The 26,291-nt window shown below is 33.9% G+C and overlaps 1 protein-coding gene across 1 annotated transcript in view; it reads left to right on the top strand.

Annotated features, from left to right (window-relative positions):
* The window catches only part of SLC30A9 (solute carrier family 30 member 9), a 33,872-nt gene that overhangs the window by 4,889 nt on the left and 2,692 nt on the right, over window positions 1-26,291 (top strand). The window contains exons 3-17 of the mRNA XM_082759019.1: window positions 14-76; window positions 2,809-2,908; window positions 4,594-4,686; window positions 5,097-5,179; window positions 6,811-6,869; window positions 7,647-7,714; window positions 10,496-10,598; window positions 13,892-13,947; window positions 15,270-15,405; window positions 15,809-15,848; window positions 16,298-16,369; window positions 16,852-16,959; window positions 18,263-18,428; window positions 22,660-22,789; window positions 24,825-24,938. Of these exons, the coding sequence (XP_082615145.1) occupies window positions 14-76; window positions 2,809-2,908; window positions 4,594-4,686; window positions 5,097-5,179; window positions 6,811-6,869; window positions 7,647-7,714; window positions 10,496-10,598; window positions 13,892-13,947; window positions 15,270-15,405; window positions 15,809-15,848; window positions 16,298-16,369; window positions 16,852-16,959; window positions 18,263-18,428; window positions 22,660-22,789; window positions 24,825-24,938 (1,391 nt within the window). The remainder of the gene's footprint in view (window positions 1-13; window positions 77-2,808; window positions 2,909-4,593; window positions 4,687-5,096; window positions 5,180-6,810; window positions 6,870-7,646; window positions 7,715-10,495; window positions 10,599-13,891; window positions 13,948-15,269; window positions 15,406-15,808; window positions 15,849-16,297; window positions 16,370-16,851; window positions 16,960-18,262; window positions 18,429-22,659; window positions 22,790-24,824; window positions 24,939-26,291) is intronic.

Here is a 26,291-nt window from a genome sequence, read left to right as displayed (position 1 = left end):
TTTTATTTTACAGGACAAGGTACCAGCAATGCAGATCAAAAGCAATCTTTCCGTAAAGACCCAATCCAAGTAAAAGGTAAAGAAATATCTTATGTATCAAAACTTTGTTGCTGTTGACAAGTAGTCAAAAAAAGAAGTATGTAGAGTAACTGGTTTCTGTTCGATTGTGTAAAAAGTTGTGAGAATAACATTTTTATAAGTGCTTGTATGCCAGCTTTGTTTGGTGCCTGCTTTTTTTTAAAATGACTTAAAAAAAAAAAAAAGTGTGTAGGAATGTTCCTTCTAATTATCCACTCTTTTATGACTCTTTAATTCATTTCAGCTGATGTGTTTGTCAGGAAAAGACAAACTTGTTTTCTCATCTGTTATGACAATCTGTCCTCCTTGCATCTCTTTAGGCAAGTCCATTTCCCATATCAGATTTAATGGGGCTAAGCTGAATATTTGAGCTTCCCCTAGTCCTTGTTCTAAGTCTTCCTCTGTTCCTTCTTATTGCTGAGTTAATCTAATCAGTGTTGTTTCTAAATATATTTTGACCACATGAACAGCCTAATCTGCGTCCTGTAGTATCCCTGTTTGTGCCTGTAATAAATACAGATTTTTGTTTTTTAAACACTTAAGTTTTTAAACAAGAGCATATCTTACTTTCATGTTGTTAATTTATCATGCTTGATTTCACTCTTATCTTTATTTATTTTTTATTACATTATTATGAGAGTTAAGCTATAAGTTCTTTTCCTTTTGATCAGTCCTAGCCTCCTATGAATGGAAGGAACTTTATCAAAACAGAAATTGCCGTTTTTCTTTAAACTCCTTTAAAATAAATCTCTTTGCACTGGAACTGACTTAGTGTGCAATAACTTCTGTCAGAATTCCTTCCTGCCTTTTCCGTAGCTTAAAGAAACATCAAATTCCCATATTCCTCACTAACAAGGTGAGGTTGGTGTCTCCTATTCTCCATACATTTTTGTCTGCATCCCTTATGTTAATTTCTTTGGGTTTATTGTCACTTAGTGCATGAAGGCAGGGGGAACATACAAGGTGGACAGGAGAAATTAGAGTAAGACTGTGAAATTTATATATTTTATGCATGTGTATTTTGGTGAGAAGGGGGTTTGTCTCTGTACTCACAACCAAGAATGATTATGTTAAAGATCTTGATTCTGTCTGTGAAGTGGAAGTCTTCAGATGCTGCTGTGACATAGAAGCTTATTCTTAAAGGAACGCTAATCTTAAAAACTCTGTGCTATTTATAATGTTGTTTATACATCATCTTTTATTGAACTTTGTCCTTTGATTGAAAATACCAAGCTGATTTTTCCTTTTCTCACTTTTGTCATCAATTTTAGGCAGTTATTTGAAATAGGGGGTAGGATTGTTGGGTTATAACCATTGTAACACTGTTGCATAGTGTGTTATTTTAGTGAAACTTACTTGTGTTTCTGCAAGGTGCATTCGTGTTTGATAAATCCACAAATTATATTAAGTTTAATATTTTGGGTGTATATCCGTGTTTTAAATCAGAAAAGGTGGGAAACATTCTTCCTGTTTAAAAAAAAAAATGTTCATCCAGTTTTAAACGTAGTAAATAGTGGACCTTCTTATGAAATCTCTAGTTTGATGTCATCTTTGCTCAGGAGCATCATGTGATGAATGTGAGTACTCAAGTACTTTAACACAATTGTTCACAACTCAAACTGGATGACAAAAACCAGATCATTATGGTAAATATTGGTATCTACATAGTTTGCAAATTGTTAAGTGTCAAGCAATATATTTTACCTTTAAGCTTTCAAAGCACAGAAGTAAGAAAATGGGAAATTGTGGGATTTTTTTTTCTTAGCATTTAGATGCTGTAAGTATTCTATGATTTCATGAGAAGTTTTGGACTAGCTGTAGAAAATATTGGCTGAGATGCTGTGATACACAAGAAATTCATGTGTTCATAAGTCTTCTTACTGGCAAAGTTTCATATTTTTGTTTTCAGATGTGTTCTTTATGCTGTATCTTTCAGCAGCTGTAACTCTTCTTGCAATGTGCCTAACATTTTTAACAGAAATAAGCATATAATGATTTTCTTTTGAAGATAAGACAAAGATATATATGTACCTAAAGACATGCAGGAAATAAAGGCATAAATTTAAAATTCCATTTATTTCAGAGTTTATTATCTATTTCTGAATAGCTGTGGTATCCTTTCTTATGCATGAAAATATGATGCAGTATGTATTCTACACATGCAAAGAATTATAAATGAAGAATATACATCTTAATTGTTAAAAACATCTAATATTAAGTGTGTTAATTTTGACAATAATAGCTGAGCAAAATGACACATGCAGCCATCTGAGTTTTCTCTGTGGTCTGCAAGATTAAAAACCTTAACCAATTCCAACTTCTGCACGTAAATAGTAGGGGGAAAAAAGAAATAGCGTGCTTTGTCATTTAATTTGCCAGAGCAAAGCTTTTCAAACTGCCATAATTGAATGCTGTCTTAACAGCCAAAGCCCATCCCTGATGTTAAAGTTGGATGCATAGCTGACAGTTAAGTATGTGGGATGTTTGAGGGCCTTGAACTACAATACTGCAAGTAGCATTTTTTGAGGTAAAATCATTCTACTGTTATGCACTTACACAGTTGTGAGCGTTTCTGTCTCTTCTTGAAAGTTTTCTGCCTCACTGACAACAGTGTTTTTCAGAAATCCACTTAGAGCCATCACAATTTGTTGTCAGACTGAATTACCTCTTTGGAATTTCTGCTTTGGTCTCTGTCAGTGACTGACTTGTTCATTTATTTCTGTTTTTAAGTGAAAGCAGTCCTTAAAAAAAGAGAGTATGGACCAAAATACACGCAGAATAACTTCATCACTGGAGTCAGAGCCATAAATGAGTTTTGTCTCAAATCCAGGTATGATGGATTTAAGTTGAAATTTAAATTGTGAATATTTGTTTGTATTTGTTTCAAAAGTAATAATGATTGTAGAGTGACTTAGCTCAGCAACTGCTAAAGCTTTCCCAAAGCTTTTGCAGTATACATAGTTATATAGCTCTTGTTTACTAAGTGTAACTGTGGTTAGGAGCTCACACTTAGTTTGCATTATCCCTGTAGTAGCCTCTTAAACTAATTTACCTATATTTATATGACCATAAACCTAGCTAGGGAATGTCTGCCTCTAGAGCAGCTAATCACTAGAAACTTCATGTTACATGAGGTCTGTAATTTGAGATAAAATACAACCTGGTTCGTTGCAACCTAACTATTTTTTACTTGATTCATAGTTACTGTCTTTTTACTATGTGTCATTCCTGCCAGGAAGTCTTACTGAGTAGTGTCAGTTGAGCTGTCTGTCAGATGTGATGCATGTTGTGTGTGACCCATATTAAATCTAAAGACTTTGTGACTTCGTTCATAACTTTTTCTGCTGTCGCTGTTCTTCCCCAGTTTTCATGTGTAGCACATGTTACCAAACCAAGGGAAATCCTCTGACATTATGCTTAAATCCTTTTTTAAACCATGACTGGTAAAGCTTCATAGGGGGCCACCTCTCGTATGGAGAGAGCTGGGGTGGTTCAGCCTGGAGAAAAGAAGCCTCCAGGGAGACCTTAGAGTAGCCTTCCCCTTCCTAAAGAGGGCCTACAGGAAAGCTGGCATCAGGGAGTGTAGTGATAGACCAAGGGATAATAGTTTTAAACTGAAAGAGTAGATTTGGATTAGACAGTAGGAAAAAATTCTTCACTTGAGGGTGGTGAGGCACTGGACCAGGTTGCTTGGAGAATCTGTGGATGGTGTTCAGGGCCAGGTTGGATGGGGATTTGAGTAATCTGGTCTGGTGGGAGGTGTCCCTGCCTGTGGAAGGGGAGTTGGAACTGGGTGGGCTTTAAGGTCCCCTCCAACCCAAACCATTCTGTGATTCTATGAACTGGCATACTTTGCAGTAATAACGTTTTGCTGAATTGACCAAAAAAAAAAAAAAGAAAAAAGATTAAGACTAGATTGGTTGGGCTAAAAGTGAAATGTTCTACTGTTTTCTTTGGTGTTGGTATTATTTTGTCTGTTTGTTTTTATTTTATTTTTTTTTTAAAGATGCTTCTAAATGAAATTTAGATGTCCTAATACGTAGGTCATCACAGAGAATTTATTGGCTCCCCAATGTAGTTTTATCTCCCACCTTTTGCAGCTTACCCTGGTTGCACAGTTTTTAAGGATGCATTTGTTAACTTTTCATGTCATGTGACTTCTGATATTCATTTAGAAGTGTTAATCTGTTAGCCTTCTAATCGAGTACTTGTATACAATCACTTACATTCAGATCGTTCACTGGAAATGTTTTATTGCTCTGTCTTCCATGTATGATAGTTCATAGTATGAGGACATGATTTGCACTTCTGACTGTGGAAAACAAAGTGGTTTTCAATAACTTCCTATTGACAGCTTGCTTTTTTATGTGTTGTATCTATCCTGGCTCAAGTAAACAAGTTCATTTTTTTTGTACCGTGAATTAATAATGAAACTGTGGAAGATCACACAGATACAAAAGTAGAATTAGAATAATATGCATTTTTTTTCCATTAAACTTTCTCTGCTTTCCTCAGTGATTTAGACCAGCTGAGGAAAATTAAACGACGAAGCCCACATGATGACACTGAGACTTTCACTGTGTACCTGAGGTCGGATGTAGAGGCAAAGTAAGGTCATTTTTTTTGAAGGAAATGTTTGAATCATTTAATAAAATGCATTATATGAGAGAGAACTTTTAGAACTCAGGTTTACAATGTAAAAGGGCAATAATGTTTTCTATTTTTTATCTGAACACATTTTATATCCTTATTTTTGTAATAATTACATGGCATATATAAAACTGGAGGGTATGTTTCTTGTGTCCAAAGATGAAAAACTTGTCCCATGCATCCTCTCTCCCTTTTTTTGTTCTGCAAAGTAATATGTGGCTTCTTGTCAGAAAGAATAATGTGATGTTCTGTTTTTAGGAAAGTCATTTTTAATGCAGTTAAACCATAAAGAAGTTACAGGTCATTGTTTTATCAAGTGTATCTTGCATAAAGCAGAGCAATTGTTATGGTACTTTTACTCTGTGCAGATCTCTTGAAGTTTGGGGTAGTCCAGAGGCTCTTGCTAGAGAAAGAAAACGACGCAAAGAGGAAGAGATCAAGTACAGAGAAAGTGAGTATAGAATCACAGAATCATCTAGGTTGGAAGATCATGGAGTCCAACCTCTGATCTAACACTAGCAAGTCCTCCACTAAACCATATCACCAAGCCCTACATCTAAACATCTTCTAAAGACCTCTGGGAATGGTGACTGAACCACTTCCCTGGGCAGTCCATTCCAATGCCTCACAACCCTCTCAGTAAAGATGTTCTTCCTAATATCCAACCTAAACCTCCCTGGTGCAATTTTAGCCTGTTCCCCCTCGTCCTGTCACCAGGCACATGGGAGAACAGACCAACCCCCCAAATTCAAGTGTAAACAACAAAGTATGACTGGAAATCCACTAGATGGTGAGTGTGTTATTTCACTGAGAACATACAGATTTGAAATTGCCAATTACTGAAAAAGATTTTATAGCATAGTATAACACATTGTTATCTATGCAGTTGTTATCTATTAACTATCTTATAATTTATTAATTCTGTGATACAGCAAGAAAATACATTCAGTTGAGGTTTACAGTCATACTTTGTTTTTTTGAGGATGGGAGCATCTTAGATAAAAATAAATATCTTAAATGGTTTTGGAGAATATTCAGAAGGCATAAAATAAATCGAAGTCGTGATATAATATCTTTATCAACTTATTTTTCCCCTGAAATGAGTTCAGCTTGTCTCTGCTTTGGAAGGGGGGACCCTCCCCCCCCCCATCATCTTAAGCAAAAGTCATCCTTGTGCTTAAAATGAAATTATTATTGTCATCAATAGCAGCTACAGTCAAATCAGTATAGCTTTTAATGGATTTTGGACTGTCTGGTCAGTTAAAATCTCAGGAGAGGTAATACCTCTTCAAGGTACTTACTCCAATTATGCACTTAAAAGTCTTTTTCCCTCTCTCTCTCTCTCTCTCTCTCTTCCAATTCTGCAACTGGAACTTCCTGATAGTAAAACAAAATAATTCTTGAGCATAATACAGAAAAAAAAAGATACATTAAAAAACCTACTTATTCATAATAGCATTCTGATACAATGTATACTGTAAGTGGTAACTTCCTTTTTGTACAGACTATCCTTGTACTCCACTGGCTGTTTCAGAGTATTTTGTACAACTTTGTAGGACTACATCTTCTTCCGTAGCATACCTTTGTTTATTTTGAAGTTATTGAACACCATACATGGGTAGGAAAAATATTGAAATTAAGAGACTTGCAATGAAACATCCTCCCTTCTCCCCATCATGGCAAAAAAGGTTGAGGTAGGGGCAGTAGAATGCGTGAATTTGGTTCTAAAGGTGTCATCACCGCCACCCTGGGAAACTGAAAGGCCAAAAAAAACCTTAGCCAAAATAGTGTATTTTGAATTTTTCCCTCTGCATGTAATCCTTTGTTGGCAGAAATGGAAACAGTGTATGGGATCATAGCAAATTATATTTTGCATTTTGTGCAAGTACATAATATGTATTTCTGATGAACAATATTGGGAGGACTTTTTCACAAACAAATATCCCTTTAAAACATTTTAATTCAGTAAGACCATCTTGCTCTTAATAGAAGTTAGCTGCTGTATGGAGAGAAAAAAAAACAGAAATTCCTGAAACTACTAGCTACTAGTATATACTCATGATAACATTTTTTTTACTGCAGATTTATTTAGAAACCAAAGGCTGTTGAAGGAATACAGAGAGTTCTTTGGAAATACTAAGGTAAGAGTTGTTTTAATGATTTTGGTAAGAAAAATGCTCTGAGGTATACTTAATACCTTTCAAAGGGAAAAAAAGTTACAAAACAGTTGCATAAGCGTAACTACTTGAATATTACTAGAAGATTTATTTTAACTGTAATATGCCAGCTGTAGCTCTGATTATAATGCAGTGGTAAATGGGTTGCCAGTTTAAATGAGTTCCAACTATGGTGGTGTAATCCACTGGTAAGTTTTTTTGTCAATTGCCTTCTTAATAAAATTGCAGCTTCATTTGGATTCTACCTATAGTCCATAAACATGTGTAGTAAGTACATTGTTGTTTTTAAGCTGTAATAAATTTCTTTAGCCAAAAAAACCACACCAACGCTTTGCTCTGCACCTTGCATTACTTTTGGCCTTTCCTCTTTGCTTAGGCAGACCTATTCTCTAGATTTACATGTAGGTACTCTGTCACGGTAGACTGATGTCTTAATCTTTCAGCTGCACAGCTGGCTTCAGTTGTTATGGTAGCAGTGGCCCCTGGTGGAGGCTGGAGGCTCTGTTGGTTGTTTGTCTTTTTTATAGCCATCCATTTGTAGTAATGTATACGATGCCACTGCAGTTTGGGTAAACGTTCAGTAGTAATTAGTAGGCTTCAAGAGTTGTATCTTCACTTTTGCAATACTGTGTACAAAGATTTTATTTAATAAATTGTTCAGTAGATACTTCATGAGGTCTTCAAGATTTGGTTATTTTGTTTCAGTGGCTTGTTTTAATAATCTCTTATTTCTTTATACAGCCACGCTCCAGTACAGCAGCTATGTTTTTCAAGGGACCAGGGAAAGTGGTAATGGTAGCTATTTGCATGTAAGTTTAAAAAGGAAAAGTTTTGTTTATGCAATTATTAAAAAACATTGATTTTTTTGTTGTCCTGGAAAAGGAAACTACAGTCTGTGTATTCAAGCTAAAGATACCTTTGTGTAACTGAAATTAATAGATTTGTTTATTCATTGTTGTTGGGAAAGATGTTCAGTAAATATATTCATCAATATATGGAGGTGAGAGATGTTTTATCACTGATTAGAGAAGAGCAAATTTTTTGAACGTGATTACGCTAAACAGTTTATTAAAGCAAAGCCCTACATCTTGAAGGACATGAAGAGGCAGACATTTAAAGTTGTTCTTTTCCTTGCTGTCTTGTGAAAGGAGGCTTTTAAACAATCTTTATATAACAACAGAAAATTATTCCTTTTTCTGGTGTTATTCAGTGTGTTTCAACTGATAAGGGGGTGTTTTAGGAGGTTTCTGCTTTTCACACATCTTACAATTTGAATGAAACATAACGAAACTAGTAATTCTGACAAATAAACCCAGTGACTATCTGGCACAAAATAGACAAAGGTATGTTAAATTTTTCTCAGGATTGCTGGAAAGTTCAGAATGGCTAAAATTTGCATCTTATAACCCATGAAAATATTTATAATAAAACTTATTTATGAAATTTTTATTTGCTAAGACACTATCAATATAAAAGAGCAAAATAGAAACTTAGGGAAAAATGATTTTTTTGTGTGTGTGTGATGAGAAACAAGACTTTGAGAAAGAAATATCTCTTGAAGTTTTCCTACAAAACTACATGCTTTTTGCCTAAGGAAAAAACATGAAACTCATTTGACTGAAAACTTCCCTCTGAATTTACTAAGTTTTCTAAGATTTCTAAGTTTAAAAAATATAGTTACTGCTAGTATGGATGTTCCACAGTTTTTCTGTGGAACTTTATTTTATTTTATTTTTTTAAAGAAGTTACAGTATCTCTTGATCTCTTGCAGTTCTCAAATACTTGATGACAAGTTGCTGCTTGTTTGGAAATAGCTATGATGAAATATGGTTAGTTCTCAAATGTAGAACCTAAATGCTTTTTTTCATAGATCCGTAATGAATCTGAATGTTTTGATTTTCAATTTTGACTTTTTTTTACCATGCTTTCTTCAGAAGTATAAATGCTTTATGTAGGTAGACAAGAATAGTTATGTAAATCAGACTGATAACTTTTGCTGTAAGACAAACTGCTGTGGACAATCACATGATGATACAATTCACCATATATATTTCTCAATTCCCTGTAATTCCTGTTCTCCGTGTGTCTGTCAGGGTTTTCACATGGCTATTTTTGAAACAAATTCAGGATGTTAAATGTATAATGGGAGGTATTAATGCTCTTTAATTTTTCCAGTTTAGAGTTCTCTCTGGATTGTTGTATTTGAATTTGTTCTAATTGTTATTTAAATTGTTAAATCGAAAAAACTTGATTTAAATAGGTGATTTTGATCTGCTTTTGCATTTGTGTATTTTTTCAAAGAAACCCTGATTCTCCCCATGCATCAGTACATTTTAAAGTTACCAACTAAATTTAGGCTTTACATTAAAATTGGCAGTACTTCTGGCAACAAGGAGGATGTATTGCATATTTGTTTCAACAGTTCAAAAAACAATACTTTTTTCATTTTGTTGGTGAATGTGTGCCTTACAGATTTTGGAACACAAATGCAAAGAGTTGTTTTAAACAAAACTGCTTATTTTCTAGGTGCAGAAGAGAGGCTTACTGGAAAATACTGTGTATTTTAGAAGTAGCAGTTTTTGGATTTTAAATTTTATTTCTTGGCATGATGTTCAAAACATTGCAGTAAATATTTTTCAGACTTTACCTAGCTTTGGTAAAAGTTAAGATTTTCTCCTGAGACTAAAACAAATATGGTACAGCATATTCAGGTCTTTGCATGGAAGGAGATATAGAAAAGATTGCTACCTCTCTCTTCAAGAAGTTCATATACTCTCATTTGAGAGCATACACACATTTCTAAGAGAATGTAATTTGAATACTTTTAAAAATCAACAATAATCTAAGCTGAAATGTATTTAAAGGGAAAGAGGAGAAGATAGTACAAAGGAAATCAGACCATAAGCTGTGACTGTAATGACCAGACTACTGATTCATACTTCGAACATCCGTTATCAGAATGTAATTAATTAAATTTTACCATTAATAGTTACTCTGCTCTGTATACACTGTAACATAATGCTTATTTTTAACCTAAAAAAAATACTTGACAAGGCACATTGGACATCTCTGTGGAGAAAGCCCCATTGATAATTTTTACATTATCTTCCCGTCTGGCATCTTCCTATTAGGAATTTTCCAGCTGAGATTGGAGTGAGAAACTTTCCACTCCAGTAGTAGGAGGGGCTAGATAGGAGGCAAAGGACTAAAATAAGAGAGAAGGAAATTAAGGTTGTTTTTCCACTGAGGGGAAAAATCTTGATGCATATATAGATAGGCAGTTAGTCTTTCTGACTTGTGAAGTCAGAAAGGAAGTGTAGTTTATTCAGGATTGCTTAGAAATTAATGATTTTGGAAAAATTAATTGTATATCTTTGCTTTTTTTGCTTGCTGAAAGTTTTTTTTAGCACAATAAACATGCCGAACGTGTGTATGCCTTATCTGCCCGTACAGGTCTCTAATGAACTAATGTTTAGTTTCACTACTTGCTGGCAGGTAATGCATGTCTATATAGTGCTTGTGTTTTTACTGAAAATACTAAAGACTGAAATTCTGGTGTTCTTTAGCTTATTTCTTCTCTTTGTTTTCAGAAATGGGTTGAATTTTTTCTTTAAGCTACTTGCTTGGGTTTACACGGGTTCTGCAAGTATGTTTTCAGAAGCTATACATTCTTTAGCAGACACATGCAACCAGGTGAGTATTTTTCTATGCTGCTTAGGTTAGCACTTGTATCTGTCTTTATTCTTGCAAAATAATTACTTATAGTAGTTGTAATACATTTGAAAGCAATAATTCAGTTTGCTAGTGTTCATTAGTTTGCCTATAATAAATGTCTAAATAGTAAATGTCAGAGAAATGAAAGCATTTTATTTAGAAGGATTTGAGTGAATGGCAGAATGTTTTTTCTTTTCAAAGGTAGAATGTAAATGATGTTGGTCTGGAAAAGAAGCCTATATACTCTGAGTTTATTAGCAGCAACTCTTACTAAAAATGCCTTTCAGATTCAGCTGTGTAATATGTCTCTTACATTGTTCTTCCTGTTAAATACCTGTGATTGTTTTTTTTGTACTGACTTGTATGGTTTACGTGCTGCTTAGTAATACAGTTTAAGAAGAAAAAGTTAATATTTAATCTAATGTTCCTTTAAAGTGTTTTTAACTGAACAGTTACACCTGGGAGAGGGTGTTTATGCGTGTTGCTCAATTATTAAATAATTGGTGGTTTTAGTAATACAGATTACAAAGCCTGCCCAGAGTGTGACAAGCTACACAGGCATGCAGGGGGAGCAAGATGTACTCTTTTGTGTGCACTTGTAGTGGACACGTACTTTTTTCTTTTTCAGTTTCCTGGAGACAAGTGCAAATCTCACTTTAAATGGAATGTTATTATGTACAGTTTTTATCTAACTGTAGACAGATGAAGGCATATTTTGTCAGAAATGCACATTACTTAGAAACACTGCTGAACGCAGAGCTCTTCCTGCTGTTCCACAATCTGAATGCCAAGCTGTTGTTACCCTGTTGCGCATTTAGATGCCAAAACTAGTGGTTTCTATTAGTGATTCCTACAGACTTCTGTGGCTGTTCTTTTATTCCTTATACTAATGTCAGTAATTTGAAGAATTTATAAACTAACAGTAGAATAGTTGACCTAGTCTAGAAACCTTAAATGCAGAGTTTAGAAAGAGTAATTTGTAACTATATATAAAACTGGTTTTAACTAGTGTTTCTGCTGAGGTAATTCTATTTGTAATACATCTACATTATTTCTGTCCCCCTCCCCAGTTACTTCTGTTCTTTTATTTCAAGATACTGTGTTTTTTTTTCCCCCATATAAGTCATTGTTCCCTACCTCTGTAGCAACTTACATTCCCCTTGTCTAACAGGATGAAAGTGCACTGAAAAAGGTTAAATGGGTTAAAATATTACTCAAAGATGCAAACATTAGGAAATAGCCTTAACCTTGTTTGTCACAATGCATATGCATAATGTGACCAGCCTTATCTTTTGGAAGCAGCGTCAGAACCAAATGCCTGTGATTTGGTTTACGTGCTCACTCCTCTCTGCTTGATCCCTGCCTGTCCCAGACAAGAACGATGTATTTGTCATCTTGAAGTGGCACTGAGTGTGTGTCCTGGTACTTCAGAAACTAAATTATGTATTTTAATTTCTATTAAGGTAAGAATGAGACAAGTCAGAACGTAGATTATAAAAGGTTTTTAGAAGCAAGTGGAAAGAGAGGAGTTGTAGTAAGTAGAACTACAGTCAGCTATTTCATGGATCATCAGCAGGAGTTGAAACTAAGATGACATACAAAATACACCTCTATATTATTTTGTTTAAATGTTGCCTGATAGTAAGAGTATTTCAAGTTATGGTAAGAGAATAATAGACTTGTTAGTCATCTCTTGGTAAAAGAATGGTGAGAATTTGAGCATCATGGTTTCTTTTACTAGATTGCCTTAGTGGCTACATGCAGTGCACACTTACTTTGATAAGGTGGTGTGCAGACTCAGAGCTGGGTGTGTAGCATTGGTGTGCAGGGACAAAATTTATGCTGATTTTTCCACTGTTTTCCTTAGCATGCTTGAGACATACATCAGGAGACCTTGAAATCTCACTTCATCCTAGTGTAGAGGGAATCCTTTTTTCTGTTTTTGATAAAGCAAGTCTTTGGAAACAAACAAAGTACTTGAAGATGAGTGGCTGGAACCCTCTTGAAGTTCAAACAAAGGGAGTCCTTGGGTAGCTTGTGATTGCTATAAAATGGAACTGTCTTGTGTTTCCTTAAATTTGAAGAATGCCCAGAACCTTAGGACAGAATTCAATCGTTTTAACGTAATTGAGGCTGCCTTTCTACTTCATTTATACTTCGTACATTTGTTGGTCTGAAAGGACTGTATTGAGAACTTCTGGTGTGTTTCTTATTTTTTCTGTAAATGGTCTTAGACAACCTTTCAGATGTTCCAGCTGTAAAGTGAAGAGAATGCTATTAACTCAAGTGAATATACTTAAGGAAATTTATGGGGAGACAGCTTTAAAGCATGCAATTTTCATTTGTCCAAATTCGTCGATGTATAGGTGAATCAAGTTTGATAGTGGAATTCTCTACCAGTTGCAAGTAGAAAAGCAATACAGTTTTTTAAATGTGGAAGTTAAAGGTTTCATTGGGAAGCTGGTTTTGTGTTCAAATATTTAACAGCGTGGGTTTTGGGGAAATCACAGGAGAAGCCTTGCTGCCTCAAAGCAGTTTGCCTACTGCAAAACCTACAGTGTTCAGTCAATTCTAATACTTCTTATTAGGTTTAGATGTAACCACATTCCTAAAATAAAAGCATGTACTTGCAAATTTGAGGCCTAGGTTTATAATTTACTGCATCAATATTTTAATCCATGCCTAATTAAATGTCCCAGATATTCCACTTAGATAGCAAGGGTTTTCTTCCTTCAAAATATTATTTTTGTTCAGTATGGAGAATATTAAGTTCAGTAGTGAAAGAAGCTGCAGTATGAGATTATTGCTTCAAAATTATATGTCGTCACTGTAGGCTCTGTGTAATTCCTCTTTGAGAGGGGTATATTAAAATAGTTTTGTTTCCTGAAGAACTACATTCTTTCACAATGAAGAAGTGACAACTCTTGTGATTACATGTACTGTACAAAATGTAATGTTGTGCTATAACTACACAGTGATAACTGCTGTGATCACATGTAGTAGATGTAGTCGCAATTCTAAAATCTGGAAAGTTATAATTAACAATTTTCATGGGGGGGAGAGGGTTATTGGGTTGATATGTGTGTGTGTATATATATGGATACATTGATTATAGGGTTGAGGATTATATTCCAGCTGTAATAAAATTTCAGTAAGAAAGCACGTGTAAATCAGTATATTGCTTCTACTTCTATTTCTCTTTCAAGTTTAGTTGAAATTGAATGTTTCTAATATTTTTTCAACTTTTTTTTTTTCTTTTTTGTCCTATGTAGGCACTGTTAGCTTTGGGCATCAGTCAGTCTGCAAGGACACCTGACCCTAGTCATCCGTAAGCTTTTGGAGTAAATAATGGTTTCAGTAATCATATATAGGAGTAAGATGAGTTCTTTGTGCATCAACTTATCCTTTTTAAATGTGCCATTTCATACTGATCAGAAATGCAGTGTTTCTGCTTTTATGGTAGAAAAAAGTAAGAATGCTGATTTCTGCCAAACTGCCGGAGTTTTAGCTTCAGTGGTTTGATGCATGTTATATTTCATGATTTTTGTTGTGGTGTGTTTTTTGATGTGTACTATTTTAATTGGCTTTATTCCTTCAAGTTATTCTGGTCTCATCTGCCTCTTCCAATGGATAACTTAAAGGAATAGATTTTTTTTTTGTAGATATTGCTCATGTGAACAGCAACATTTTTTTTAAATAAAACTAAAAAAAATCATTCCTGTCAGCTATTTTCAACAAAGTGCTTTTCTGCAAGGAAGTTACTTGTGTTGTAAGGAGATGTGTTTGACTTAAAGTACTGTTTTTATCTTAGTAACAGGGGTTTTAATTCTATATTCTTACAGCATCATGAACATTACAAGCTGTAGTCTCCATGATATTTCCTTGGTCTTAAAATGCTTTACGCTTCACATATTTGGGCAAGTTATTATTTCTGCAAGCAATAGTTCATTATATGCCTGATTTACAGAATTAGTTAAGATTTATCTTCATTAAGAGCTCTACAGGTAATTTGAAAAATGTGTTTTTCAAATTTGTGTTTCAAATTTGTCTTAAATTTGTCAAAATATTATTTGCATCTCCTTCCACTCAAGTTTTTCACATCTTCCGTAGTGTTTGTCTTTCAAACTATTGCTTTTTAAATGTTACCGAAGGAATATTCTGTTTGTAGTAGCAGTTAATATCAGAAAAAAAATAAAGGTACACTTTAGAGGGAAGAGGTGAAGTAATATTACTCATAAAGACTGCAAATGTTGAAGGTTTGCAGTTAACTGTACTACCCAAAGATTTTGCAAGTTTTCTTCTCTTTACATTAATACCAAAACAAAAATGTAGGCTAGCTGCATATATTTTTTTTATAGTCACAAAAAACATTAATCTCCACACAAGAGCTAGTACTGCTGTGTAAAAAGTTTATTTAAAAAGGAAATAAATATCAATGCTTGATTTCTTTGTATGTATTAGATACTATTTTTCAAATACCTTTTTTTTCATGTTTTATGTTGGATTTAGCACCTGTATCATAAATAGACATCAGTCTTTAATCTAAGACATGTAAAAAAAAAAAAAAAAAATCAGGGAAAAAACTTGTAGATATGTCTGCAGAGATACAGTAGCTTATTGTCCTAAATAATTTTCTTTGTTTTCATCTAGGTATGGTTTCACAAACATGCGCTATATTGCTTCCCTGATTAGTGGGGTGGGCATTTTCATGATGGGTGCAGGACTTTCTTGGTATCACGGGATCATGGGTTTACTCCACCCTCATCCTATAGAATCTCTTCTCTGGGTAAGCTAATCTTGTTTTGTTATTGTACTTTATTGTACAGTGTACTTGACACTGCTGACTTAATAGAAAATAATAATACCATCTGAAATTCACTTCCTGAGTCAGTTTGAATCCTAACACAATTAACTTAAACCATCCTTAATGACAATGTTTTGAAGACAAAAAAATCTTGTTACATTTTAGCTATTCTTTAAACCCTTTATCTTCCCTTTTCACCTTTTTCTATTTTACATTATATTGCATAATTCAAATATTGGTGGTTGTTTGTTTGGTTTTGGATCATTTGTTTCTGTTTATAGTGTGTAATGTTGTTCTGGAATTGCTGCATTTTGCCAGTCTGTGGTGATGTACAAATATAGATATAACAGTAACTGAGAGGTGTTTTTGTTTTTCTTCCATACAGGCATATTGCATTTTAGCAGGGTCATTGGTATCTGAAGGAGGTATGTAGTTCCAAGAAATATTTTTATTTCAGTATTCTTAAATCTCTGAGGGTATGCTGTGAATAATTACAGTAACAATTAGTCCTTGCTTACACAACAGTAAAGTTTTAAGCTTTGTTAGTGACAATTGTGGTGAACAAAAGAAGTGGGATAACTTTCCTTATCAAACTTATCTAATCAGAAGTTGAAGAATGCATTATGTGAGTGCCTATGTAGAATGCCTTTTTGGCATTTAACTATCAGTGTATGTAACTGTTGTTGATTTTTTTGAGGAAATGTATGTAGAAAAGAAGGCTACTTTCTGATTTGTCAAAGTATCAGTTTTCTTCATGATTTATTGCTATAATACAAAGAAAAGATTCCTCCCTTTCAAAATGAAAACAAGCTGTGTTTTTTTTTTTTTTTTTTGCCTCTAACCATTTTCAACTACTACATTGGTGTTGTTTCAGCTACCCTTCTTGTTGCTATAAATGAAATCCGCAGGAGTGCTCGAGCCAAGGGTCTGTCATTTTATCAATATGGTATGTGTCATTATAGCAGTAAGGTATGTGGTTATTTAAAACAGAATCTATTTACTAGTAGCTGCTTTATAATGGAAACATTTTTGTCTCTTCTTCCTTCCTGATTCCCCTTGTTTTATTGATCTATTTTCTCTATTCTAGTAACAAATACATTTTACAAATTAGGTGAAAACCTGTTGATTTAAGTAGCGCTAATTAAATATTTTTACTGAAGAACTTCTGTTTTTTTGGATAAATACTGCTTTACATTTTTCAAATGTTTTGGAGAAGCTTCCATAATTGTTTCCATAATTTGCACAGGGTTTGCTCTTTGTACTTATGAATGCTTTCAAGTGTGAGCACACATAAAAATTCAGTTTACAACTATATACTTACAGATTATTTTTTTTAATTTGATAGTATTAATATTGCTTATAAAGTACTGTGCACAATGTAGTAAAGCTAAGACTTCCAAAGCAATGTAATTTTTTTTGTTTACACAGTTGTTCAGAGTCGTGATCCTAGTACCAATGTGGTGTTACTGGAGGATGCTGCAGCAGTTCTGAGTGTGGCTGTAGCTGCTACCTGTATGGGTCTGACTTCCTTAACAGGTGAAATTCTGCCTCAAACTGAGGCAAGCTGAATATTCTTAATGTGCATTATATGAACACAGATTATTTGGCTTATACTGGTTGACTCTAAATCTAGCTCTGCTCTTTTCCAGTACTTGCACTGTGTGGGCTTTCAGAGGTTTATGCTGTTCTCTGATCTGATTTCCAGTAGTTTGAATTTAAGATATATAAAATAAAGATATATATATATTTTTTTCATGTCAGTTATTGATGGGATTAAACCTGAAAGAGTACTTGCATGTGAATGGAACTAGCTTCCTTTTGAGCTATTTTACCGGACAAGCTGAGAGATTTTAGAAGTATGTTTATTATAGTCACATATGTAAATGACTTAATGGTATTACATAATTTGAACTACCTTATTCAGTGGTATGCAGCCCCACATGCATGTGGGGAGAATTTAAGGAGGCAGTTTTTCCCTTCCTTTTGCTACATAGTGGTGTTAGCATTATCTTATTTAATAACTGTTCCTGAACAATTCTGGATAAACCAAATTGTGCAGGTTGGATGATCTGTAACTGATTCAAAGTCTGTCTTTACACAGTTAAATTTTATTAGATGGAAGATTGGTTATTTGCCTCTTTCGAGGCTTTGACTTTTTTTTTTATATTTTTTTAATGTCTTTTTGTGTTTGTGGCTTTCAATGAATTAGTTGCAAGTTTTTTTAAACAAAGACTTCTGTATAAAAATTAATTTCATCTCTAGTTTCCTTCAGAAAGTTAAAAAATACAGTACTCCTTTTACCAATCTGAATTTCAGTAAATACATGTTTAACATCCATTATGTAAATACTGTATTCCAGGAATGGTTAATAATTGCAAGCATTTGAGTTGGTAGGAAAAATCATGCAGGAAGTCTGTTCTGTCTTCCATCAAAGTAATGGCGATATAATTATTTTTATAAAACAATGTTGCTTTACTGATAAAAGAGCAAAGACTTCTAGTAGTGCTACTACCTGTGTTTAAATTTATAGAATTTTATGTTCATAAATTTAAGTCTATACCTGGAAACCCCAAAAAACTGAAGACTTCTCATCAGTCCTGCAGGAGAAAGGAGAGTATGATGTTTTCCAGCTGAGTGAGAGGAGGTACTTGAGATCTTCTTAAGATAACTTTTTTCTTCTAAATTTGTGTCCCTTGGTAGTAAATAACTGCTAATACCTAAATCAAAACAAACAAAAAGCAAAACAAGACACTCAAACTGTAGTACTTTCAGTGTGAAATCTGAATTATCTGGAATGTTTTAGAAATGCTCTCAAACTAATTTGAGGTGTCTTGTTTAGGAAACCCATATTATGACAGCGTGGGGTCTCTAGGTGTTGGAACTTTGTTAGGAACTGTGTCAGCATTTCTTATCTACACTAACACTGAAGCCCTGCTGGGACGATCCATTCAGCCTGAACAGCTGCAGCGACTTACTGAATTACTGGAAAGTGATCCTGTAGTAAGGTGAGAATCTTTATAATTCAAAAACTCTACTAAGAACAGCAAAAAATAGGAAAATAACATTTGAAAAAATAGTTCAAGCACTTACATAGGAGAAATCTGGTGAGATTGTTTTCAGTTTTCTATACTGGGATTTTTAGACTTAATTATTACTAACTTCTATGCTAAAAATGTAATAAGTGCATGCTCTTACCTCTCATACACTCCACAGCTGAAATGAAATTGCATATATGTTCCAACAGCTACATTAATTACCAGAATTGTCGCATGACTTAATGAGGTCATGACAAATATAAAAGTAACTTCAAATACATGAAATGCAAACAGAAATGATGCCACAATGTTGCTTTCATAGCTTATAATACTTAAATGTTTTAATTCGATGTTACTGTTAACATTCAGTGTATGGGATTCTGTTACAGCTGGCAGTGAAGTGCTGCAGTAGTGTTTCAAGAGATTCTGCACGCTAGATGTTTACAGAATGAATTCAGTGCTAATTTCTCTTCCTTTGGATATCTGTAATTTGAAATAACAAACTTACAGCTCATCGTAATTCTGAAATCTTGTTTAAATGCTTTTAAGGAGCTGTTTTAGATTACTTTAACATTATTAACCTTAATTTAGAAGCAAAAACATTTTTGTTTTCTTCTTAATCTTTAGTCAGAAATGTATTTTCAAGTAAATTGTCCACAGTATTTTAGTTCTTTTTATTATTATTATTTGTGGTCATTCCCAAGTTATGGGGGGGGGGGATGACACACAACACGACGACATGAAAATTAGCTTCTTTCAATTGTTCCTGAATTTCATATCCAAAGTACACAGATTGTTGGCTCTTTCTTGTCCCAAGCTGGAATCTTGAAATCTTTCCTGTCCCAGACACCACTTACGTTATACTCAGTTTTTTAGGCAGCTATAACTTATGAACAGAGCAGATTTAGTTCATCTCCTTGATGAAAGCATTTTTATAACAGAAATTAACTTAATTTTAAAGAAGCACATAGGATAATAACAAAGTGAAGACTTAGTAAGGAACTGACTATACCTGAGTTTTCAATGCAATCCTTCTTTTTGCAGTTGCTTCTTCTCAAAACAGTCCTCTCGTTCTTTGAGAGAGGGTTTGCAATCTTTAATGTTTCTGCAAGATATGAAGAGGATATATGTGAAGGAGAATTGTTTAGTATTCATCAGAAGATATTTTAGATCCAAATTGACCAAAGGATCCAGAAGCTCTGATTTTTATTTCCCCATGCCATCACCATTCATAATCTACTATTCTGTCAATAGATTGTCTGAACATCATGTTCCACTACTAATTATAAATTATTCGACTCATCAGACAGTACTAACTGCTGTAGTACTAAAATAAATGATCTCTCTTGCTAATCTTTTTTCAGCTAAAACTTGAATTTTTTTTTTTTACAGAGTTTGTTTGACAAGACCTACATTTACTAAAGCCTTAATGACTGATATTAATGCTGTTAATATATATTTTTTTTCCACCTTTTTCACTATTTTGCCTTTGGTTGTCAGGTGAAATTGTCTTTAATGAAATGGATTGTCTTATTTGTAATTCTTAAATTTTTGCACAGTGTTAATCTTTTTTTTCCCCACTCTCATTAGTGTTGCAAGATGAAAAATTAATTGGCTTTCACAGTTATTCCTAGTTCTTCTGACTGTCAAATACAAGTTACAGAGCCTGATGAATTAGAAACATTTTTTTTTCTTTTAAATGTCCAGTATGCTTGTTGGTTACTAAGAGAAGTGTTTTTACTAGTTTATTGTTCAGCTTTTTTCAGATTAAGATGATGATGCTTATTACATGTTTCTTCCTATTCGGTATCATTAGTAGCAATTCTGTCATTTCCATCTAGTAGAAGGCTTGTTTCCAGGTTATCTTTTGTTTCTGCTATCCTTACAAACCAAGTTTTATTTTCTTTTGATTTTATCACCAACAGTGATTGCCTTTTTCCATTCCTGTCGGTTTCCTGGACAATTTGTTTCTGTTTTTTAAACTCATTTATTTCCCATTTCTTTTCCTTTTGCTTAATAATTTCTAGCTGTAGCCCTTAATTTGTGAACTAGAATGGTCTTTCACAGTTATTCTTGGCTACAAAATTACTTGATTTTATTTTTTGCTACATGAACATTCCATTTGTAACTCTTGTTCACAAATTTTTGGTGCCTAAACCTTTGTGTTGAGTTTAACTGAAACGTTAGGAGGTTAAGCTTTTGGAACTGTGAGATAAAATATATGACTTGGTACAGACTGTCCTCATCCTGTTTTTATGGAATGTAATCATGGGCCCCTAGGCGTCAACTATTTTTGGTGACAGTTTCATCCTCAATTTTAATTAATTGTAAAAACTATTAGGTAATCGTGCTACTGTTCTGTTGTAAAATCTTTTTTTTTTTTTTTTTTTTTTTTTTTTTTTTTTTTTTAAACATGAAAAATTACTACTGATGGCTCAAAACTCATAAATTGAACTTCTTGACAATAGTCAAGTGTGGAACTTGCTTTTTTCCTTAGTTGAGTTCACAGCATGTTCTAGCCACCAACAAGCTTTGTAACTTAAGCTTTAGCTGGTATGCTTGTATTTGGAATTGTGATTTTCTCCCCTTGACTTATGGTCTTATCTTCCCTGGGCAGGTTATGAGTAGGTAGATTTTTTTCTGCATTTACAGAATATGCATCATTCCACTGAATTCTGTTATCAAGTTATCATCTAATTAGGGTCTGACAGATCTTTTATCTTCTTTCTTAGCTCTTGATGCATCTTCAACATTTTTTAATCTCATGGATTTGAATTCCCTTCAATAACCCTCATTGAAACACATCTGTTACCTTAAATACCCTCTTGTATGAGAAGATGGTTTGATGCAAGTTAAGTTAACTCCAGTTAATATCGTTTTGATTTGGTAGCGTCCCACAGTATTGCTGTACAAATTTGATTGGAGCTGGAAATTCTTTATTGCTACCAGTACGCTGATAGTACTTCTAATCTGCTTAAATATTTGCTATGATTTTTTTCGCTGTGTCTATATTTAGTTCATTCTATTTCTTTTTTTTTTTTTTTTAAAGTTCTTGACACACAAAGAAATAGAATTAGAGTATTATAAGAGAATTTCCACAAACACTTTCTGTAACTGATAATCATAAACTTCTGCCTCCTGTTCTCTGTTGGCTGCTCTCTGTAGGGAGAACAGGCTACTTCAGAAATACTTGCCTTCTGCTTTCTCCCTGCACCTCTTGTGAAGTTATTTCTAATTTATAAGCATTCAGATGGGAAGCAACCTTTCTGGTTGGGAAGAGAAAATTTGCTTAAGAGAAAAGGGCATGCTAATTCTAAAGATGCTGTGAAATTGCACAATTTAGTAAAACAAATGGGAAAAAAATAGTACTTCCTATCATGTGAGCTTTATTGCTTTGTCTAAATGTTACGTTAGAATTTAAAAATTTAAGATTGAATTTTTCTGTCAATAAAACATTCACGAGAACTTTGTCTGCAGTTGACCTCAGATATTTGTTTTGCTCTTTTGCCTCAGAAATGTTGGAATAAAGAATTTCAAAATTTTGAAACTTGTAAAAATGAGTTCCAAATACACTATCCACAACTTTTTCATATATTAAGTATATAGGAAATAGGAATAATAAGAATGGGAAATTCTCCAAATCATATCTTTACAGACTGTGTAGTTATCTAGGAAAGGACGCTTTTGGAATTGCAATGAGTACTTCCAATATCTGGCAATGTATCATTTTTCTTCATGTCAGAATTGAGGATACTTGAAAATTTTTCAGTAGTTGTATGTATTTTTTTCATTGCAGAATAAATTATGTTCTAGAGTAGGAGAAGGCAAAACAAGAACAAAAAAACCCTGCGTAGTAGCAAATAAGTTGAACTTAAAAGCTTGTTTTTCAAATACTACTAATCTAGTTCTGAATCTACCTTGCTTCTTGTAGTCTGTCTCTTATTGTAGTGAGCCCTTCAAGGATGTGGGATATTTGTGTTGGTGTAGCAGGTATCCGTGGAAGAGGTGCAATGATTAAATAAATATAAAGTATTTAATGGAAATGTGTGGTAACAAAATGAGGATACGTTAGTCAAAGGCAGTGACCTTTTTAAAATTAATTGATCATGTTACTGTATCAATATTGTTAACGCCAGAAGTCAAACTAGCTAGTTATTTACTTAGTGGTGTTCTACTTTTCTTTAAAAACTCTGCGTTTCAGAGCAATTCATGATGTGAAAGCCACAGACATGGGAATGAGTAAAGTGAGATTCAAGGCAGAAGTAGACTTTGATGGGCGGGTCGTTACTCGTTCTTACCTGGAAAAACAAGACATTGAACAGCTGCTACAGGTATGTTTAAACAAAATGATTTTGTTACCTCCAGCATTTGATTTTGCTTTCTAACTTCAAGTATGTTTTAAAAAAAGTTTTTTCAAGACTTGAAAATGACTTCTTCATTTTGAAGGTTTGTAGATGTCTTTACTTTGTGTTAATGTGTTCCGAACACTGCATCTGCACACAGAATCGTGTTAATGTGCTGCTGAAATAGAGCCATTATAGAAACAAGCTTAGCGAGGGCTGGGTAGGAAGAAGGGCAGATTTTTAATTCAGCTTTTCACTAGAAAATGCAGACTTGTCTAAAATCATGTTATTAAGAACATAGTTCATCAAATAAGTATTTATTAAGTTGCAAGAACTCTGGTTAAAACTAGAAGCCTGTCACGTGAGAATAAGCGTCTGTTTTGGCAGAGGCATTCACTTTGGGTGCTGAAGATGCAGTTACGGTTTACAGGTACTGCCATTCAGACTGGGCTTGAGTATGGATTGCTTGCATCACATGACTTAGCATTTTGACAGCATTAAACATCTGTGTCTGTCTCCGAATCTAGAGTAGTTCAGAGAAGTTTTTTTTTAATCCCTCTCTTCAATACAGAAATGCAAAACCCTTCTCAGTTGAATTTTACTTGGCAAAGCTATGAAGTTTGAAGTAAAGAATGATTTGTCTAAACTACAGAGAGTTTTAAGTAGGCAAAATGTTTTTGCTTATCCATCTGTTTTCACTGGTAGCAATTTCTTATACGCATCTGTATGCGTAGCTGTAAGATTTTTCTTTGCTACCCTTTCAAAATGAAGATTAGATGTCTGCATATTATGTCTGTCCATTAAACATGACTTAGCAGTTATCTGAATTTACATTTAATTACTGCAAATTTTTAAGCCATTAGTCAGTGTGTGAGTTTATAAAAAGCACCACCCTTTAATAATAATAAAAGATGTATATTATATAGTGCAATATGTGATTTGTGTGTGGATTGGATTTCAATTTAATATGTTTTTGGAAGGAATAGTGCTATTAAGTTTGTGTAACTGGGGCAATGCAGGTTTGCTTGATTTTTTTTTTTTTTAAATTGTTGAGTCCCAGTTCCTTTGCGTCCTTGCTAATTTTTGTTCTTTACCCACTATTCCCTTCCCTTGCGTAGAACCTTCACTGTTTCTTTTCTTGGGTTGGTTCTAGATTGACAACTGCTTCATATACAGGTCATTGTAGCTCCATGTAGTAACCCTGTGTCAGTTGTCAAGCCAACATTGAAGAAAAGCCCCTTTCAGCAGGACTCCATCATTCATAGTCAAGGGCAGACATAGTGCCTGCCTTTTGGTGTGCATTTTTGTTTTTTAAATAACTGGCTTATCCTGTATTGATATCAACACTGCTTATTCTAAAGGTGTGAAATCTATGAGTTGAAGTGCTGTCATTCAGGTTAATCTCATTTATTTTGCTTGTTAGACTTGCCCTTGTCTTAGTCACACATTAGTGTGGTTGGGGGACATTTTTTAAGCTCATTCAAGTACATTATTAGTCTTTTCAGTTTTAGAGTAATGGGACAGAAGAGAAATTGATGTTGTTTTGTAGTTGTATGCACAAGACAAATTGTCTATTTGATTATTATCAGTCTATTACCAATAACCTATTCGTCCTGCATTGCAGCTGTATCATCTAACTGGTGACAAAGATATTAGAGGGCATAGGGTGGCTTCTGGCCGGCTTGGTTCTTGGTGTGAGAACTGTAAGGAAAGCTTATGATAACATGGTGATACCTTCTTTGGTGCTTCTGATGTCTGTTTTTTTGGGAGATGAGGAGTGGATGTAGCCTCCTGTCTTTCTTAACCTTATTCTTTCAGTTTGTTATGCACTTGGTCTCCTAGTCTTAGTTCTTACCAACTGTCTTTGAGGGGTTTTTTACATTGTTGAGGAGCAGTATTTACATCATCATTCACAGTAATGGTGGATTTTAAGATGAATTGATCACGTGGTACTCAGAATAAGTATTTTCCCCTCCTCCCCCTTTCTCACCTTCTCAATGTCTTAAATTTGATTTCTTGCTAGGAAATTCAGCAAGTGAAGACCCTTGAAGAGTTAGAAGCATTCATGCTTAAGCATGGTGAGAATATCATTGACACACTGGGAGCTGAAGTAGACAGACTTGAGAAAGACCTAAAGGTAAAAATTAGCTACTTAATAGGAAATGTTTAAAATATATCAGAGTATGCAATACCATTGGTTCTATTTCTTGTGATTGTGTTTGTAAACATAAGAGGGAAAAAGGTTGATGATCTTAATGCCAATTTTCTTGTGGTTTCACTAGCTAAATTCTGAACAGCAGCAAACCCTTTGCCTTTGATCTGTTTTGCATTTTGGTCAATTTTATACTGTTGCATAACACAGTTTCCATGAAATGAGAACTCACTGTGCCTCTGTAAATGCTAGGGTATTCTCAGTGTCAGGTTATTTACATGCTGTTGAATTTTGTTTTGGTTCTAAAGTAGCAATTTTTTTTCAATTTAATTTTTTTTAACATGGTACTTAGCATGTAGTCAAAACTGGTATCACCATTTCAGTGCTCTAATTACTCAATGGCTTTTGCTGATGTTGAAGCAGCACAGTGCTTACTGCTTTTAAAAGCCTGTCATTACTTCTTATCATTATGTTTTTTTGTTATACAATTTAAATATCCTTTGATTGATGTAACAAATGATTATTGCTATTTTTAATTGTTTATTTATTTCATGGCTGTTAATTACACCTTTTCTGGTGTGAATATAGAACTGTAAGTATACTGATTGCCAGACAAATACAGTCCTGTTATGACTCTCTTTTCTCTTCATGGGGAGACACTGCTCAAGAGTATGTCCATCCTTGCCTATAATTTTTGATAAATATTCTAGTTTCAGTTTATTTCCCTAGAGTGGTGCTGTTTATAAATCAAAATGTTTTCGAGTGTAATTGCATCAGCAGATCCAGTTCCTCATGGTTTTTGAGCAGCAGGCTCATAACTAATTATTTTATTAACATGAATACTACTTTTTGGTATAGTCAGGGATTTCAGTGATTATGTTGCCGTTGAATATGCTTTACTGAATACACAAGTCATACTCACAGGCTGGATGAGTTTGAAGTAGGTGACTCTCAATAAACCTGTCATAGATTATATAGTTCATGTAGTGATGATAACATCTCTACCCCATCAGAGAATGCATATTTCTTAATGGAAATAATATTTTAAATCTTTATAAATAGATCCAATGGCATTCAACAGAATGCCATTTCAGAAGTTATCCATTATTCAGGAAAGTGCCTGTTAAACACATGCATATGACTTTAAGAAAGTTTTATTTGGACAGTTTTACATAAAAGTAATTGCCTTTTTAAAATCAAAAGAGCTGTTTAATACTATATAAAGCATAAGAGCTAATTCAGTGGTGAAATTAAAGAGTATTTGTCAAATAAAAAGATGACTTAGTCTTCAAAATTGCTATAATAAAAGCTGTGTTTGTTGAAGTTATTCTTATTTCA

Source organism: Aythya marila, assembly GCF_965140915.1.
Source record: "Aythya marila genome assembly, chromosome: 4".
Lineage (NCBI taxonomy): Eukaryota > Metazoa > Chordata > Aves > Anseriformes > Anatidae > Aythya > Aythya marila.
Note: the sequence above shows the minus strand (reverse complement) of the source record. Positions and strands in the feature narration are given on the sequence as shown.